The following is an 18,648-nucleotide window of genomic DNA, read 5'->3' on the forward strand; positions in this document are numbered from 1 at the left end:
TTATCATTATTACTTCTCTCCTACCATTCAATATCTTCCAGTCACTTTCTTTTTCTTTCCTGAGTAAATTTCAAACTTTATAAATCACATGTGAAGAGAAATACCAGGAGAAAAATAAAGGCTAATATTAATATAGTGCAGCAACTTCAGCAAAAAAAAAAAAAAATATATATATATATATATATATATATATGTATATATATATATATATATGTATATATATATTGGCATCATCTGCCTAAGAAAGAGCAAAACCAGATCAGTTCTGATTTAAGTTTCAGCTATTGTTATTGTATTAGAAAACCTGTCAAGCCCTTAGGGACAGATCCAATGGCTTCGGCCACAAACCTGAATGTTCTCCACAGAGAAAAAAAACGTGAATGCAGTAGCTCCAAAATTACCATATCCAGTCAAATGATATGAGAAATATAACACTCTTCAAATATAAACATGAGCTACTCGTTTCTCTTTATTTTCTCTTTATGTAAAAATCTCACTGTGGTTTTTCATTATTTTAAGAAAAGAGCTAGAAATGCTGAGGCAGTATTCTGGGGCTGTTAAAAAATGCTAAATTTGTTGTTGCTCAGTTTAATACCATTACACATTCATCTTCTAATCATCTCCTGAGGTATATAACACTGGACTAAGTCAGCAATGAGTAGTGATGCCAAGAAGGAGGTAGAAAGATTTAGCCCAGTGAGAGCTGTGAAGAGTTTACCTCTCCAAGAAGCAAAACACCTCAAACCAACCAGTCATACACCTACTTCAAGCAACTCCTGAAAATTCACCATCTTCTCAAATCTTCTATTATGCTAAGCAGGCCTAAGCCATCTGTGAAGGAAGTGCATAAAATACTGATTCAGTCAAGAAAAAGGACTGGAGTACCAATTTTTCCTTCTCTCGATATATATTAATACACTGATCTATATTTAAAATCACTAAATCAAACACAAGATTAATCAGTACACTTGTGTGCAAGCTGAAGAGAAAATTTAGTTGAAATACTTATGATCCTCTCATAGAACTGTTCATCCCAGCTTGTATGCTGTTATCAGCAATTACCTATCTTTGAATTCAAGAGGAAAGCAGAAGTTGCTCCCTTTATGTAGTCAAATGATCGACAGTTTTAAATAACATCCATGAGGGACAGTCAAGATCACATTCCATCCTTTCTTGCAAAGAGTTATGTGACTAAAGCATGGTCCTTTAATTACTCATACGTAATATAACAAATAAGACAGACTCCTGAAGAGGATGTAGTCATGTAACTTAATATAACTTGTTCTTGATCTTTTTGATCAAAACCAAACCCAGAGAGCCTTGGGAATATCTGCTCTAACTTCCCTGGCAGCTGAAGACCAGTCCCAAGCCATGGAAATACCCAGGCAGCAGTGCAAATACCAACTGGCCTCCTGGGAATTCCAATCACTCACTTCTTGACACCAAATGTCAGCTGGGCTCACGCAAGAAGCTTCCTGGGCCAGCACTCCTGTCACATACTGGCCACAGGACTTTTGCCTAGCTAAAGGCATGTAAAGTTAGGGGTCCACCTCTACTAACAATAACACAGCTGCATGCTGTTAAAGCAGTTGGTGGTTAAGTAAGAAATAATAAATAATAGTGTGTCCTGCCTGGTGCAGTGGAATGTGATAGTGGGGGAGAGGACACAGCCAAAAGCGCTCAAGAGATTATGTTTTTGTTACCAAAGGTCAGGGACTGCATCCTCTGCTTAAAGCTCGAGTGTGCTGGCATTGCTTTGTAAATGAGATCCCCCGTGCTATTGGAATCGTCGTCATGTACTTGTCAAGAGGATTTCTGCTTTCTACCACCGATATCTCCAGATCAGGGTGAACGATATCTCAAGTCACCGGGCTGGGTGAAAGGGCAATGACTTTTCCCTCCTTGGCTGAACGGATTTTGGCCATATGCAGAGAATGGCTTTTGCCTGAATTCTGGTGCCTTCCTTAACAGGAGTCATATTGCTGTGTACACAGATTTGGGCCTGAAAATACCCAAACAAAAACATTCCTAGAATTCTCTTTTCACAAGGAAGAGACGCTTTGTTTCAATACTTCTCAGGGTATGAAATCAAAAGAACAGTTTAATTCTGATGGAAGCACTGGAAATACGCTAATTGCTTTATTTAATTGCTAAAATAAAACAGAAATGCTTTTTTTTTTTTTTTTTTTGGCTAATACAAGGCATTTCCTTCAGTGATTATTAAAAAAACAATAAAGAAACAAGATTAAAAAACACACAAAAAAGTCCTGATAATTAACATTGAGATGGCCTGTTTCTTTACTTATGAGTCTGGTTCTGAATTCAAACATTTTAAAGAAAATTGTCAAGTACTGGATATTTTTATATATTATATTATTTTATATATTATATTATTATATATATTATATATATTATATAATATTATAATATAATATTATAATATTAAAATATAATATTATAATATATATATAAATATATATAGTATATATTATATATAATATATATATATTATATATATAATATATATATATATTATATAAATATATTATATTATATTATTTATATATTTATATATATTAATATTTTATATATATTTTATATTTTATATAATATTTTATATTTATTTTTATTATTTTATTTTTAAATAAAAAATAATATTTTTTATTTTTATAATATTTATATATATTTTATATTTTATATAATAATTTATATATTTATATATATTAATATATATCTATATATATATAGATATTTATATATCTATATCTATATCTATATATATATGCATATAAAATATGTTTCTGCGACCTTTATTTGCTGCTCTGTGTAAGCTTTTCTGCATTTTAGGAGCTCAGAACATCTCCCAACTCTTTCAGTTTATTTTCTTCAAACACGATTTCAAAACTAAGTTCTTAAAAAAAAAAAAAAAAGGAAAAAAAGATAACATATAATAATAATAATATGTCATATAAAGGCAATAATTAAACAAATAGAAACCTCTAGGTTAAATTAGAGTTTCAAGAATTCTTCAGAAACCTGTTCTTGACTACATGAGTCACTGGATGTAACACGGAAAAGGCACATTTATTTCATTTTTGTGTTCATTTTATACTCTGTATTATCAGTTATTGAACACAGATGATATACTATAAAGATAATAGGGAAAACAAACTGATTCATATCTAGCAATAACTGGAAATAAGTGCTTTTTTAAGTAGACTGATGACGAAAGTAAAGGAAAATATTTAGTCCTGCTTTAAAGCAAACTGCCCTGAACAAAAGACTGAAGGGAAACTTCCTGAAAAACTGAAAACTCCTTCTTTCACTGACATTTGTCACCTTGATACCTGTGAAACATCAACAAACAGAAATCTGCAGTTAATTTGAACAGAAAAAAAAACCTTACAAATCATAATGCATGGGAATACTGACTTAGTAATAGTTGGCAGATTAAATCTCATCTCCAGAATTGTAACACCTTTTGTCTTTAGAGAACAGCAGTATTACATATTTTTTAACTTGTTATTTCTTTCTTGCAGATGTTGAAAATACATTTATTATCCAGCATATTACATCTAGGTGTTTGTTTTCAAGTTCTATTCTGGTATGGCCCCCATCCATCTCATATTGCTAATTTATGTGAAGACTTTAAATTCCTCATATCTAATGTTGTGTTCAGGGACATGTTTCAGTAGCAGCCAATAATTTCATACTCTCAAAGCCATAAAAGTATTACTTGGTAAATGGTAAGCTAAGATACGTCAGCAAGTTGGAACTACAAAATTAAATTGCTCATAATACAATATTAAACAATTTTCTTATTACAAAAAAAGAAAAAAAAAGATACTGATAAAGAGATATGATCAATATACTTCTGAATAGTAGTGTATTTTCAGGTATCCTATAAAGACTTTTCTGCTTTCACAATTTTTAGGAAGTCTTTCAAACTGCAACAGTTTGAAATGCCTAATGCAAATGCCTTCCTGCAAATATTTATTTCCTCTTTTAAATGAGTTTTCCTCATTACTGTTTGCTTCTTTTTTTTCTGTTCACTCCCTTCAGATATTCAGACAAAAATGTGTTTGTGCTTGAAGGCACAATGATATTAGAAGAATCGGAGTTTACAGCCTGTTTTCTTTTCCTGTATAGATTTGATCAAGTCGTGGATACGTGGACCTGCAATTCCCATGGAAAGCAAAGGGCACTATCTGCTAAAGTAGGAAGAGTATCAAATTGCTTTACAGCATTATTTTTCCTTCTCTGTAAATTGAAGGCAACTTTAGAGGAAGAATATATTAAAGACCTCAGAGACTTATCACCTCAGTAGGAGGACACATACGGAAGCTTGAAGATATATGGAGACAGCTCTGTGTCCTGAGTTGGGTTTCTCTCACTGTAACACCCAGATCTCTCTACCAGACTACAGCAAAAAAAAAAATAATAAAAAAAAAAAATCATGCTGAATGCTCATCTTTAGTCAGCTCACGTTACACAAGGCTGCCTTCGGTCATTCATCTTACTCTCACTTAGGTCTGTCTTACCCAGAATGACATAAGTTTTGGGGCTGTACTCTACAATTCATTAACTTTAGTTGCACAATTGGATGGAGGCTTTTTCCTTTCACTCCCAGCCCCTTCTTCCACAATGAAGTCCTACAGGTCTGGTTCTGGACAGGGTTTTCTTGGTACTTTGCTGGGTGCGTTTTCTTCACAAAGGAGGGCTGTCACGATAGATCATGGATTAACTCTAGTCTCTCATACATTTGAATCCTGAAATTACACATAATCAAATGCAGATTCAAGAATCCCTGTTAATTAGAGGGAGAGATGACTCAGTACAACAGAATCTCAGCAAAAAAAAAAAAAAAAAAAAAAAAAAGAGGTTAAACACAAACATAAAAGGATGTCAGTGTAAAACACTGCACCAAAAAACGTGTAGACTGTTTTCATTAAAAAACAAAAACAAAAGAAAGAGCGGATTCAGTTCAAAGGCTTAAGAATGGTCCATTTCTTAGAGCTCAGACACCAGCACTATAGAGAAGACCCCACGCTGAAGGAAGCACAGTTGCTCATTACTATTGTTAGAAGTGATACATTCAACTCAAGCTCTAAAAACAAATCCAGAACTCTAACTCATTACCCAGGTTTTCTGTAATCACTGACAATGTATGATGTTGTGACACAGCATGCTCTACCAGTGTCATGAGGAAAAGGAAGTTGTTTTGAAATTCCTTATTGATAGTGGCAGTTGGTTTTATATTTAATCATGAAACACAGATTGATCTTGTTCTTCACCACTAACTCTGGGGAGGAAGAGAGCATCATTCATGTACTTACAACTGTTTGAAAATGAAATTTCTTGTTTTGACATAGAATGTCATAACAATAGAATAACTTATGTACACTGTCTGATAAGGTAAAGTGATGAATGAAGGATATTGTCTTTTTTCTAAAATTAAGTATCCTTGGAAAAAAAAAAAAAGAAAAGAAAAGAACAAACCAGCCCTTCAGAGACTGTTAATATTCTACACTACTCTAATTATAATATTCTTCATTACAGCTTCGAAAAACATGTAACTGCAGACAACAATTAATGTATGGGGGGGAAAAAAAAAGCTTTGTAACAAATAAAAACCCTCAATTTCTATTACTAACAGTGGCAAGCTCTCAGCTGGTCCTTCATGAGTACAGATTCAGGAAATCAGACTGCAGTGCAGAAATTGAAAAGGAGCAGTGAGGACCTAAGAACTTGAGAAGACATGTCTCAAGATGTCAGAGACTGAATTCCAAAACGGATGTCAAGCCTACTCATTTATTTATCTGCTCCAGACATGATTCCTCCCATACACCTTCTGTAATAAATTGTGCCTCAAGTCCATAATGTAGTCACCACGTCTTGCTGCACATTAGAACATGAGGCATACCCTAGTAGCTGGCTGTTGGCTTTTAGAAGAGCCAGTAGGGGTGTTAGGCACAGACATTCAGATGTGCAATTGGCCACTAAAAAAATTGTATGTGTATATATGTTCAAAAAAATTTACTGTTAGTGCAGTGAAACATAAGCAATCAACCCACAAAGTGTAAATCTGACTGGATGACTCAAACTTTACTTAGACTTCTCATGATTGACTTCTCACTGGAGATGTCATACATAAAAAAGGTACCATTAAATACTTTCAAGACATGATTATACACTCTAAAATTAAATATAATAAATTTATTTGTCATGGAATAATTAGTTCAAAGTTTCACTGGCCTAAGCTGATGTTAAAACTTCAGCTTAAAATAGTGGCAAATTTAAACTAACCATATGTTTAACATACTATCATGCAACATGGATCTTGGTGTTCAATTTCAATAGTCCGTGACTTTTTGCTGCCATTTAACTAAACTTCGTAAGCTCTAAGTCTGTGAGACAATGATTGGTACATCAAAGCCCATTAGAAAAACAAATTCTCTTTATTCATAAATTCTTAGAAATTCTTATAATTTCCAAACTCTAAGGAGTGGAATGCTTTTTTATTACTGTGAACAGAATTTCAAGACAACGATGTGCAGAGATGGCATGAGAGTAAAGAAGAACCTCAACTACAGTAATAAATCTAGCAGAGCCCTTCAGCAAGGAGATGTACAAACAATTTTGACTTGAAAAACCACATTAAACAGATTTTAATTCTTTTTTATAGCAAAACACAGCCATCTTTTATGGATGAGCAAGTGCAGCAAATGCAACATTGGTTTTCTTTTTTTGTCACATCTGCAAAAATCACTGGAATAGTACAAAATTAACTGGAAAACCACATGAAAACAAATAACTATCCAACAAACTGGATGTGCTCACTGTTTTCTTTAAACTTACCTGTTTTTTTTTTGCTCATTTCCACAAATGGAACAAACAGTACGCTTATGAATTACAGGGGTTAGAACTAGATGACTGTTATGGTCCCTTCCAACCCAAACCATTCTATGACCCTGTGACTGAAGTTGCAAGAACACTGGAACGGGCATTAAAAATCAGATTCATCATGCCAAACATAAAACAAACAGAACAAAACAGAATGCAGTTTTGTAACAATGCATTCTTAAAGTCCTGGCCACTTCTATCCTCAAAGAATCATAGGAAATGACATAAAGAGCTTGTGTTCTTTATATCCTACACACATTATACTCTTCTTTCAACTTCATCTTCTGTAGCAATTAAGGAACATGCATCACCCTGTACTTGTGCATGTATGCACCAGTGTGCTTTTAAACACAAGAAGCTCCAATTCCTAACTAGCCTTTAGAAATAATAAACATTCAGTGACACACTTCTTAATCAGGTTGTCCCAGTACACCTCACAATGCCATATCAGAATTATGATGCAGCTGGTAATAGCTAAGATTGTACAGTATACTGAGGTCATACATTTCTTTCTAAAAAAAAGTATGAGTAAATATCAAATAGCAACACTAACCTACATTATGTCATCAGTTTTGAAGAGGAAATGACCCAAGAGATTAATGAGGAATTCTGCCTGGAAGTCAAAGGTATGATTAAGCCTTTTATTATTAAACAGAAACTAAATATGATCTAACCTATTTCCAACAGTGCAGCCTTTAATAGAGAGAAGAGAAAGAAGCAGAGCAGTAGGAGTCCATATTTATCTCTGGTACGTCATCAGTGAAGCCAACAGAATTCCTTCAAGTTCAGTTTGCCTGACTGCCACATGGCAAGTCAGTCACTGTGTTGCAAGGTATGATGAATGGAAAAAGCAATGCCATTTTCGTTTCCCATTTAGGGAACATTATAGTAGGAAATAAGATACTATAAGACTATAACTCCGAAATTGTTTATTATTATGTAACAGTTGATGTATCAATTCACCGAATAAACAAATAATTTTATAAATCCAAATATGCCTGCTCTCCAGAAAGTCCTCTAGAATGAAAAAGAAACAATTTCTTTTTTCCTATATTGTAAATACTAAGAATAATTTTGGTGTGAATAACATACAACTAAATATTATTTTTTTATAATTTTTGTACACAACATCCTTGAAAAAAACCCAGAAATGAAATAGGTTTCACTTCGTTTTTTTTCAAAGCCTGAAATAAAAATTAGGTCATTCATCCATCTAATCAAGTCAGACTTCTTATATTCACCTTCGGACTAGAAACAGCAATTCACTAACTCTTAGCTGACATCAAACACGACAGTGTTCCTAGACCCCCTACAGATACATTGTAAATCACAGAATCATAAAATACCCCAAGTCGGAAGGGATACATAAGGATCACTGAGTTCAACTCCTGGCTCCACACGGGACCACCCAAAAATCACACCATATGTCTAAGAGCAGTGTCCAGATGCTTCTTGAGCTTCAGCAGCCCGTTCCGTGCCCGCCGCCCTCCGCTGCAGCCCCTGTCCCTGACCGCCACCCGCCCCTCCCCTGACGCAGCTCCATGCCGTTCCCTCGGGCCCTGTCGCTGTCACACGGAGCAGAGCTCAGCGCTGCCCCTCCGATCCTCATGAGGAGCTGCAGCCGCCATCGGGCCTCCCCTCAGCTCCTCTGCTCTGGGCCGAAAACAAGAGACCTCAGCGCCCCTCTCATTTTCCCCTGTGGAAGCTTTTATCATCTTTGCAGCCCTTCTAGGCAGACATAAGTAGATAAGAAAAAAAATAGAGCATGTAGATATCTCGTAGAAAAAAAAAAAAATAAACAACTTATTTTTCTTGGATATATGCGCAATAACATGAAATTACCTAGTATCATTTTAGAAAATGCATCTAAAAATGTCTCATTCATAAGCTGCTGATACTGTAAGGGAACCTTGCACTTGTGATGCTGAGCAGTCTCTCCTCTGGCCAAAGTTGTCAGCAACTGACAGCATTTAACACGAGCCATTTCAGACACCTTGTTCAATATCTTTAACCCAAGTTATGCACTTCCAGAAGACCAAGTCACTCACCAACAAACTGGGAATTGAACAGTCCCAGGGAAGAAAGCCCAAAGAAGCTGTGAATTTCTCACTGTTCTTGCGCAGGCCTATGTCACCCTGTCTACACCATGCATCATTCATCTGCTGTGATGAAATGTGAACCCGTTTTAAAAAAAGAACTCCGTCACGGTGAGGATACTGTATCTTTGTGACAAGTGTTTCACATATTTTCCATGGACACAAACTGCTCCAGCTTCTATTTAAACCTCTGCTGCTTCTTCGCTGGATGTTACTTGCTTCAGAAAGTTCCTTCAGGAGGTACTTAGCAGAAAGCTAAACAGCAGAATGGCAGCAGACAGCAACACGGGCCCTGAAGAGAAGCCGAGCAAGACTCCTGTGAAAAGAGCTGTCCACAAGATCCGAACCGCCAGCCTTGTCTTCAGCTTAGCTCGAGGATGGCAGCAGTGGGCAAGTGACCGCAACGTAAAGCAAGCCCAAGAACCCCCCGGGTGGGTCCCCACTGCAGTAGATGCATCAGCTCAGTCAGTGCAAGAAAGACACTCTGAAAAATGGCCAGTTCCATCTACCAAGAGGGACGATGAAAAATCCTCAGCAAATGAACTGGCGGCAACAAATGCTGAAAAAAGGTCAAGAGAATCTGATGAAGCTCTTAAAAAGTTCAACATTAAAAGCAAAGAGGTGCTGAAAACTGTTGTAAGTAAAGCCTATGAACGAGCAAGTGATGTCAGCCTCCTCAGTGGCAGATATGAGAACAACCACAGCGGCTCAGAGACGACCAAGTTCATAGAAGAATCAAATGGTATCGACAAAATTCTTAATGGGAAATTATCTCCCACTATAAGGAGAAAATGTTCAAACAGAGTATCAGACGCCATTGAGGGCTTTAAAGAGAAGGACAAATTAGGAACTAGGGAAGAACTGCTGTTGAAGTGCCACGATGACAGCATGGATGCAGAAGACAGTGGCTATGGGGAAGCAGAAGACAGACTTGAGCCAGAGGTGATCCCTGTGAAGGTCAAACAACCATCTCTGTAAGTAAAACACCTTTGTTACAGTATCAGGAATAGTCAGATCAGCAGGCCATGATGCAGGACCAAAATTCCTTGAGAGAGAAGGGAAATGAAATCAGGACAAAAATAAATAAATAAATAAATAAATAAAAATCACAGAACATGGTCAAAGAGAAAGCATTCTCTTGAATGCAAAAGAGAGTGAAAATAACCAACAACCAAAAACAACCTATCCAGAAAACCATTCACATATCTACGTTTAAGTGGCGTAATCCTTGGTAACATCTGACTATAGACTCGGGTTTCAAGGACTACACACATTAGAGAAGGGGGAAGTTATATTTAGGAAATGTCGCTAAATTTGACACTAGATTTATTGGTTCATCTAAGCCACCACTTATTTCTTAATGTTTTAGTCCATATTCCAGATTAACATTTTGTTCCACATCAAGAACCCACAGCTATTCATTTATTTCTGCAAATACCAAGTCTGAAGAAATGTTCTTAAGCAAATAATATTTCCAAATACTTATTTTGCTTTGTACAAACTGCAAACATTCTTAGGCATAATTTGCACAGAATGTCCAAAAAGAGATACAGCTGGAATTACTTCTAAGTAAATCTCAACCAAAGCTGGGTTCACTACTCCTCCTTGGAAGTTTTGGAAATTGGAATTCACCAGCTCAAAGAATGGGACCTCAAATACATATTAGAAAGCATCCAGCCTTACTACTTGATTTGAAGTTTGATTTGAATCATGCTGTGTTATAAGTAATTTATAAATCATGTTATAAAACACTTGACAAAAAGAATTTTTAAATCATTGATAAATTCTTCAAATTCAAAGCCTCTCTCCAGTATCAATAGAAAAAAAAAAAAAGAATTTACCTCAAACATGGAAGTTTCTGACATACAAACTTTCTGACTGGTGCGAACAAAAAGCAATAAGCAGAATCTATTACTTACAGAAGTAGATTTTACTAGTTCCACTAAGAATTTTGAATTAAGTAGCAATCAAAATCATAGCAACAGACAGTTTTGGGAAGGACTTCTTTCAATAAGAGGACTGTGCTTGAAGATTACTACATAACAGCAGCTTCATTTGGAACCAGGTAATGAACAAGTAAGGTTCAGCTGCAGCCTGAGGAGTGTCCCAAGACAGCCAAGGAACAGCAGAAGCTGGTAGAAATCCTTGTTTCCCTGAGAGCTCTGGCAGAACAACCTTTCCAGAAGACAGCTACAAACAGCTGTGCTGGAGCCAGACTTGCCAGAGGGTAGCTGCCAAACTCATTCATCACACTCTTCTCAGCAAAAGATGAAAAGGTCTGCATGCCTCATGAAGGGAAGCTGTAGGCAGCCATTAGATATGGCACAATTTGCCCCACTGCTCTGCTTCACAAACACTGTGATGTCACAGAGCATAGACAGAAGGCATGAACGAATGATCAAGCCTGAACTGTTTTGGTGTACAACCTCACATCTAACTTTAAACGTGTGAATAAGGAGGGCACAGCCTCTGAGGGCAGGGTGTGCTAAGTCTTTGCTGAGGCTTAACTGCAGATGGGCCAGGGCCTGTCCTCATGAGCCTGCAAGAAGGTCAGGGGTTGGCACCAGGACACCACTTCCTGATGCTTTGCAATGTAACAGACCAGTCATCTCTCAGAAGGAACAAATTGTTACGGGTCTAACTGGAATAGCTCTCCAGCAACCCGGAGCTTTAAAGTCTGTGGTGCCTACTGCTGGGAGACCAGTGCAGTCCTTATACAGAAATGAGCTCAAGAACAAAGCATTAAAACAAAGGTTTCACATAGTGGGGGGAAAGGGGATAAGTTTGCAGCATATTACCTGTAAATAACACCAATTAAAACAAATTGCTTGCTAAAAACGTTACAGTATGGGCAAATCATCTATCTTTCTTTTAAAACTTACATGTTTTCTCATATGCCTGTTACCTGTGGGAAAATAGAAGAGCACTGAAGTGAAAAAGACAGAAATAATATCCTATCACACTTATCACACTGCTATCCCTTCCACTGAAATCTGCAGGAATCATTTTCTTCATTTAATGTGCCAGCAGCAGGACTGGATGTTTGTTTTTTTTTTTTAAACTACTATTCTTTTATGTTTTTTTTTTCTTTAATAGCCTCAGAATACATTATTTCAGTCTGTTACTTTTAAGAACCTCTCGGTTGGATTAAATCAAAAAGTCCAAAAGTATACAATTGTTAAAGCACATCTCCTGTTTTCCATACTATATCCCAGGAAAAAAAAGAAAAAAAAGAAAAAAAAAAAAATCGGTGTGAACTGCATTTTCATGACTTCCAGCTTCAATGTTTACTGCAATCAGGCTGCTTTCAGAATGCTTTCCTTCATTGAATGAATGTTAACTTCCACAGGCTTAGTAAGTACTACTTCTTTCATTTTAGGAGTCAAAGGGACTCCTAAAGAAGAGAAGAAATTCAAAACCAAGAAGTTCTGCTCCTCTCCTGCAAACAGAATAGTACAGAATGCAGGACATGGATGCTGTCCTCCTGCAAGTTCAGGATGCAATCAGTGTTATCGCTTAGCGTAACAGTAGCCTGTTAATGCAGGATACTCGTTACTCATAGCTGACTTACTACAATACGTTAAAGCTCACAATCTTCAATTTGGATCCCAATCCATTGTTATGTGCTGCACAGACATGAAAAAAGTGATTCCAGGTCTATGATAGTTTACTACATTAACTCATCAACAACTTAAGCAATGAGGAAAATTGCACTTTAGCAGTTACAGCTAGCAAATACATTAAAAGATTAACAATATTGATCTTCCAAACCCACACAGAGCATGATAAAAGCAAAGTGATCGATATGGCGGTGTTTTTCTCAGCCACTGAGGAGGCCTGAAAAGAGAAATAAAGGCTTCAGTAGGAAAAGGTGAGAAAACTCACTAGACAATTCAAATAAAATGACATTAAAAAGCTTTTATAGAGCTTAGCCATCTCGCTTACTGCCAGATTCTCCTCTCTACATGGGGAACTGCAGATTCAGGATTTTCTCAGAGGGGCCCTGGAAAGACGGAGCAGCCTGATTCTTCTTGTGCTTTTTATCATATTGACTATGAAGTATTTTTGGAGCTTTCCAGTACAATTTCTCAATGCAGCTAAGGCAAGCGAATGGAACTCCAGAACTGAAAAGAATGTTCAATCTCCTACAACATCTTCTATGCTAAGCATGAGGGGTTTGCACTTGAACCAGCACTGCCCAGTACTGCCAACTGCAGCCTTCTGGGGACTAAAAATATTAGAAAACAAATTACTTTGGTATAGCCACAGCACAATATACTCTCTAGGCAACACAGTGACAGGATGCAGACAGCACAAAGACTAGCTCAGACTCTCTCACAACATGACACTGGCCACAAGAGGAAAGAACATCAACAGCCAGCCTGCCTGCAGCCATTCATTCAGTGATATTGCTATATATATACACACACACACACACACACACACACACACACACACACACACACAAATACAACATCAGTTAAGATCTCTGAAGATTAGTAGCTTCAAGTTTCTTCCAGCCTTGCACCCTTACCAGTGAGAATATGAACTCTGGACTCAAATCTAGACTTGAAGGCGGTACCAAAGATGAAATCAAGCTGTCGGTGAATTTGCTTTTCAGGGCCAACTGAAATCTTGACTAAAGATTCCTAAAGAATTAGTTTAGAACTGAGGAAAATATGCCACCTGGTGGTTACCATCTGCTCTAGAAAACGATATACATGTACACATTGAAAAAGATCAGCAGCAGAATCGTAATTGAATTATGAAATGCAAAGCTGAAATGCCTTGTCTCTTCCAGCATGAACAAGTGCAATGAAGAAAGCAGCATCAAAGCTCATAGGAAGTACAGTCCCGTTAGCAGCCTGAAGAACAGATGGCAGGAATGGGCAGACCAGCACATCATAACGCAGAAGCTGAATCCCTTCAGTGAAGATTTTGACCACGAACTGGCCATGTCCACACGCCTGCACAAAGGAGACGAAGGCTACGGCCGGCCCAAGGAAGGCACCAAAACCGCTGAAAGGGCCAAGAGAGCAGAGGCTCACATTCACAGGGAGATTAGAGACCTGTGTTTCATCATTAAAACCATGGCTGAGCCACGGAGTGACGGCAAGATCCAAGTCACTTTTGGAGAACTCTTTGAGAGATATGTTCGTATTTCAGATAAGGTTGTTGGGATTCTCATGAGAGCCAGGAAACATGGGCTGGTGGACTTTGAGGGAGAAATGTTATGGCAAGGAAGGGATGACAACGTCATAATTACTTTATTAAAATAAGCATGCTCCAAGAGCAACACGCCTTGGAAAACCTCATCTTTCCTCTGCTATTAGCTTTCGCACACTTGGAATATAAGATTTGCTCCAGTCCCTGGACAGAAAATTCATTGAGCATTTTTCTAAATACAAGCTTTATAACTGTTGCATAATAAATATAAGCATCCAAATGAAATTTTTTTTTTCCTATACCAGGAAAGCTTGCCAGGACACTTCAGTTAATTACTATACACAAAGCAAATAAGAAAAAAAGAAAAAACATAAGCAGATAAATATAGAAACTTGTAAGAACACAAATGGCTATAAATGAATTCCATTTTTTTTTTTTTTAAAACTTATTTTAACTTATTCTTACATTCAAGTTCCTCTCAACTATTTAAACAGGGAATATAAACCACACCAGATCAGAAGCAGAATGACGAACTAAACTCAGACCAAATTTTTGATCTTATGTGCATATTTTCCAACTAATCTATTTCAGTGCATGTAAAAAAGGTTTATTTGTACACAACCAAGGATGACGAATTTATTTTACAAATAATATAAGCAAATACTACTGCAGTGACAGCTACCGCCAACTTTCTCTTAGATATCACAGAAACTAAGACAAATCTTTTATAAGCAAGACTTTTTTATTTAATAATTTATATAATTTATTAAATGTTTTTTAGTTATAGCCTATTTTGTGCCTTCTGGTCATCAGCCATGAAGGACAAAGTGTTTAGAAAGGATGTAGAAAACATGAGAAGGGAATAACTATGGAAATATCTTTCTTGTAAATACGGGGGGAAATAACACCTAATGTAAAAGGAACAGTCATGTAATTGTATTGATGTTTACAGTGAACAAGTGATTACACCTTCTACTGAAATGTACTCCTATGAGAAAAGATACAGAAGCAGTGTTCTCCAGACCTGAAAACAACTGACTTCAAGGGAAGTGGTGTTGTGCAGTATCCAGAAACACCAGCCTAATTCTACAGTATTTGTTGTTTTAATTATTCTGACATTGCTGAAATTGTGTATTTGAGTAGGGGATGCTGAAGAGAAATGCATCCCGATGAACAAATAGTCCAGTGTCTAAAAACTGTGTTTTGCCTTTTACCCAAATCCGAGAACTCTATAAGGCTTATACAGCTTATTGGATTAGATGGATCACAATGCCACCGGTGTAATGTGGAAAAACCAAAAAGAGCAAACAAACAAACCCTATGCTGTTAAGAACATTTTCTATGCAAAGCATTTGTTACACAACAAGAGACCTGGATAAGTAATTTGCATAATGAGAAAAGTTTTCTCCCCCCCTCAGAAGACTCTGAACATTCAAGCTGAAAGAGCAAATATTTTCTTACAGAAGGCTGAATGAACATCCTGACTGTCATAAAACTAATGCTGCTAACATATCATGAGACTACAGGTATTCCAGTTTGAACATCCAATGAACATATGAATTATATATTTTAACAGCAAGTGATGCAAGAACCGGTTACTAAGTGTTTAATGTAAGTTGGCATAAAACATTATTTGAGGCACAGTAACTTGTTGAGAATATAAGGAAGAAAAAACATTCTAGTAGAATTCAATAGCATTTCTTTGGCATTTATATTGAGATCTCTCAGACTACTCAAATAGATCTGCACAACTGACTTCAAAATGTAATAATTAGATATTGGCATATTTTTACCTTATCCTTACAGTTGTTTTGAGAAAGTCTGCTTGTCAAAGAAATATATGAATTATAAATAAAATATTCATTTCTTTGGCTCCTTCTCTCAAACACCAGAAAAGAAATACACGTTCATCTTCTCAGAAGTAGAACAGTAATAGATTATTTTGAAGTATGACTACCTTCTCCTGTTCACAGGCTGTTAAAGTATTTTCCTATGGAGCTTTCTCTGTCAGAAGCATCAGAAGATGATTTCAAGGAACATGAAAATGAAACAGTTGGAATATTAGATACCTGTACAAAGAATACACCACCAAGGAAGAACAGGCTGCCCTGAGGCTGAGGGGTCTCCTCCTTGGAGACCTTCAGAAGTGATGCACGCATGGGTCTGGGCCCCCGTCAACCTCACCTGTGCTATAATTCTGTGAAATGTTAATTGAATCACATCATATTTCTGCTCACAAGAAATCCCATCCTATTATAAAGCAACACAACAGATTAGGCTCATCATAGTTTTCTTGGCTGACAAATGTATTTTAATCTCACCACCTCCCATTGGGCTTTCGAAAATGAAGACTGAGAGGAGACAACCTTGAAAGTCTCTCTCTTTTTCCCTAATATTTCAGATGTGTTCTGTGCAATCTTATGCATGCAGCAGATGAGCAAGCAGCAGTTCAGGCATGGAAAGAGGGGACCTGCCTCAACCAATACTGCTTTATGAATCAATATTGCCTCCCAGGGCATTACAGAAATGTAGACTGAAACTGTTGACAATATTATTTAGCTGAGTTAATTGCAAAGTTAAGAACTCCAGGGGCCCCTTCTAACTCACACAATTCTATCTGATACTTCTAGTAGCCATTTATCTTTTGATATTACTAGAAAGAAAGAGGGACATTAAAAAGGCACAGATTCTTGAGAAAACAAAACCAGCTGCACTTATATTTTTGCTCCCCCTCTTTAACACTCTTGCAAATTTTGGCCAGATATTTTCTAAATACTTATTGCACATCAAAAGAGTAAGAAATGATCGTTAGTGCTTAAGGGTGAGCAACTGAATTCCATATATTCTGTGAAGTTATGAAATTAACAACAATAACCTGCATTTGTGCTCCTAAGCAAGCTCCAAATTCTGAATAAACCCCAACTCAAGTTTATTTTTACATAGATTTAGATTTATTTGCTATACATCACTGTGACCTTAGAGTATTTAAAATCCATTACAGGATTCTCTTTTTGCAATAATCAGTCTTAACTCCACAAAGACAATAATACTGCTGTGGAAGACCAAAGGGAGAAAAGCCATTTTAGTTTATTTACACTTTCTTATTTTGTAAACATTTAGTCTACACATTGTACTAAGTTCTAATAAGGATAAAGAGCTATACACAGAGACAGGAAACAAAGCCCTGTATTTCTATTCATATAGAGCATTAGCATATTATAAGATGAACCATCTGCCCTCTCATTACCATAGCAGTAAACTGTCTTCAAATAAATTTTTAAAACTTTCCAATATCTAAATATTTTGAAATATACAACTACATCTACTTAAGCCAATTCATTTGGCCTTTATTCCATTTCTAGAATAATTTAAAGTGCTATAAGCAACCCGTCAATCAACACTTTTCTATAATAACAAAACTACTTTAAACATTAATTTACAAGATAATATACAATGTTTATCTGAAATAGCTGAAATTTCAGCACAAAGTCAGTCACTGTCACACTTAACAGCAATTTTTTTCTTTTTTTTTCTTTTTTGCAGAACATAGATTAAAAGCTTTGAAACAAACAATTTTGTTGAGCTGTTATTGCCACAATGGCTTATCAACTTTCCTACAAAAGTGGACAAGAGCTACTGGAACTGTGTACTAGTCTGTCATTTTTTGAGGTCACATGACAGTAAGTTTGCATATTCCACAAGTCTACTGAATTACAATATTGTCTACCTATAGTACATTGTCTCATTTTAATCAGAGCTGGTGCTAACTGTAAATTTACAACATAGACCCACTCAAAAAAACATCACAATTATTTTTTCTTTGGACAGGAATAAGCTATATTCTTGGAGTTGATGTGCTACACAGCTACAAGAGTATAACAGTATATATCTGACACTATGTTGAAAGATGCATTTGTTTCATAGTCTTTGTACTTTTAATGCCCTGCTATAGCTACAAATTGTCTTGAGTTTCACCTGCCTTAGCCTTTTAGTTTCCTGGAACTATTACATTCTGGAACTATTACATTTTTACATTCCCTTATTATTATTATTATTATTTACTTTTTTAAGTCTTTGCCATGTAGCTCAATATTGTCAGTTATTGTCCCAAACCTGCAGATCATTAACACCATGTGCAAAACACTAATACAGCCATCATGCAAGCTAGAACACACTGTTTAACTCACTTTCTTAATGTGAAAAAAAAAAAAATTGAGACAAATGGCACTGTTGACTTTGGATGTCTTTTAACTCAACCAGAAGTGTACCAGTATGTGTCAAAGAAGGAATGCAAGGCTTCTCCTCTGTGGCACCATAACAGTATTATCCGTTGTTGGTCCAGACCAATCACTGCAGTACTGCTTCCAAGTACCTACACGCAGCTTTCTACTCACATACATCATAGAGGGCAACTTCATTCTCAGATAAAATTTAAATACAAAAATAATAACCTATATTCAATGAAGCAGCCCCCAGTAGGATT

At 36.3% G+C, this 18,648-nt stretch overlaps 1 protein-coding gene across 1 annotated transcript; it reads left to right on the plus strand.

Moving 5' to 3' along the window:
• The first annotated feature begins 6,815 nt into the window (after positions 1-6,815).
• Positions 6,816-18,173, plus strand: ABRA (actin binding Rho activating protein). The gene is made up of 2 exons (XM_048939879.1): positions 6,816-9,973; positions 13,801-18,173. Exons 1-2 carry the CDS (start codon positions 9,267-9,269, stop codon positions 14,276-14,278), a joined length of 1,185 nt encoding a protein of 394 aa, XP_048795836.1. The 5' UTR covers positions 6,816-9,266; the 3' UTR covers positions 14,279-18,173.
• Positions 18,174-18,648: the final 475 nt, after the last annotated feature.

This window comes from Lagopus muta, chromosome 3, assembly GCF_023343835.1.
Source record: "Lagopus muta isolate bLagMut1 chromosome 3, bLagMut1 primary, whole genome shotgun sequence".
NCBI lineage: Eukaryota > Metazoa > Chordata > Aves > Galliformes > Phasianidae > Lagopus > Lagopus muta.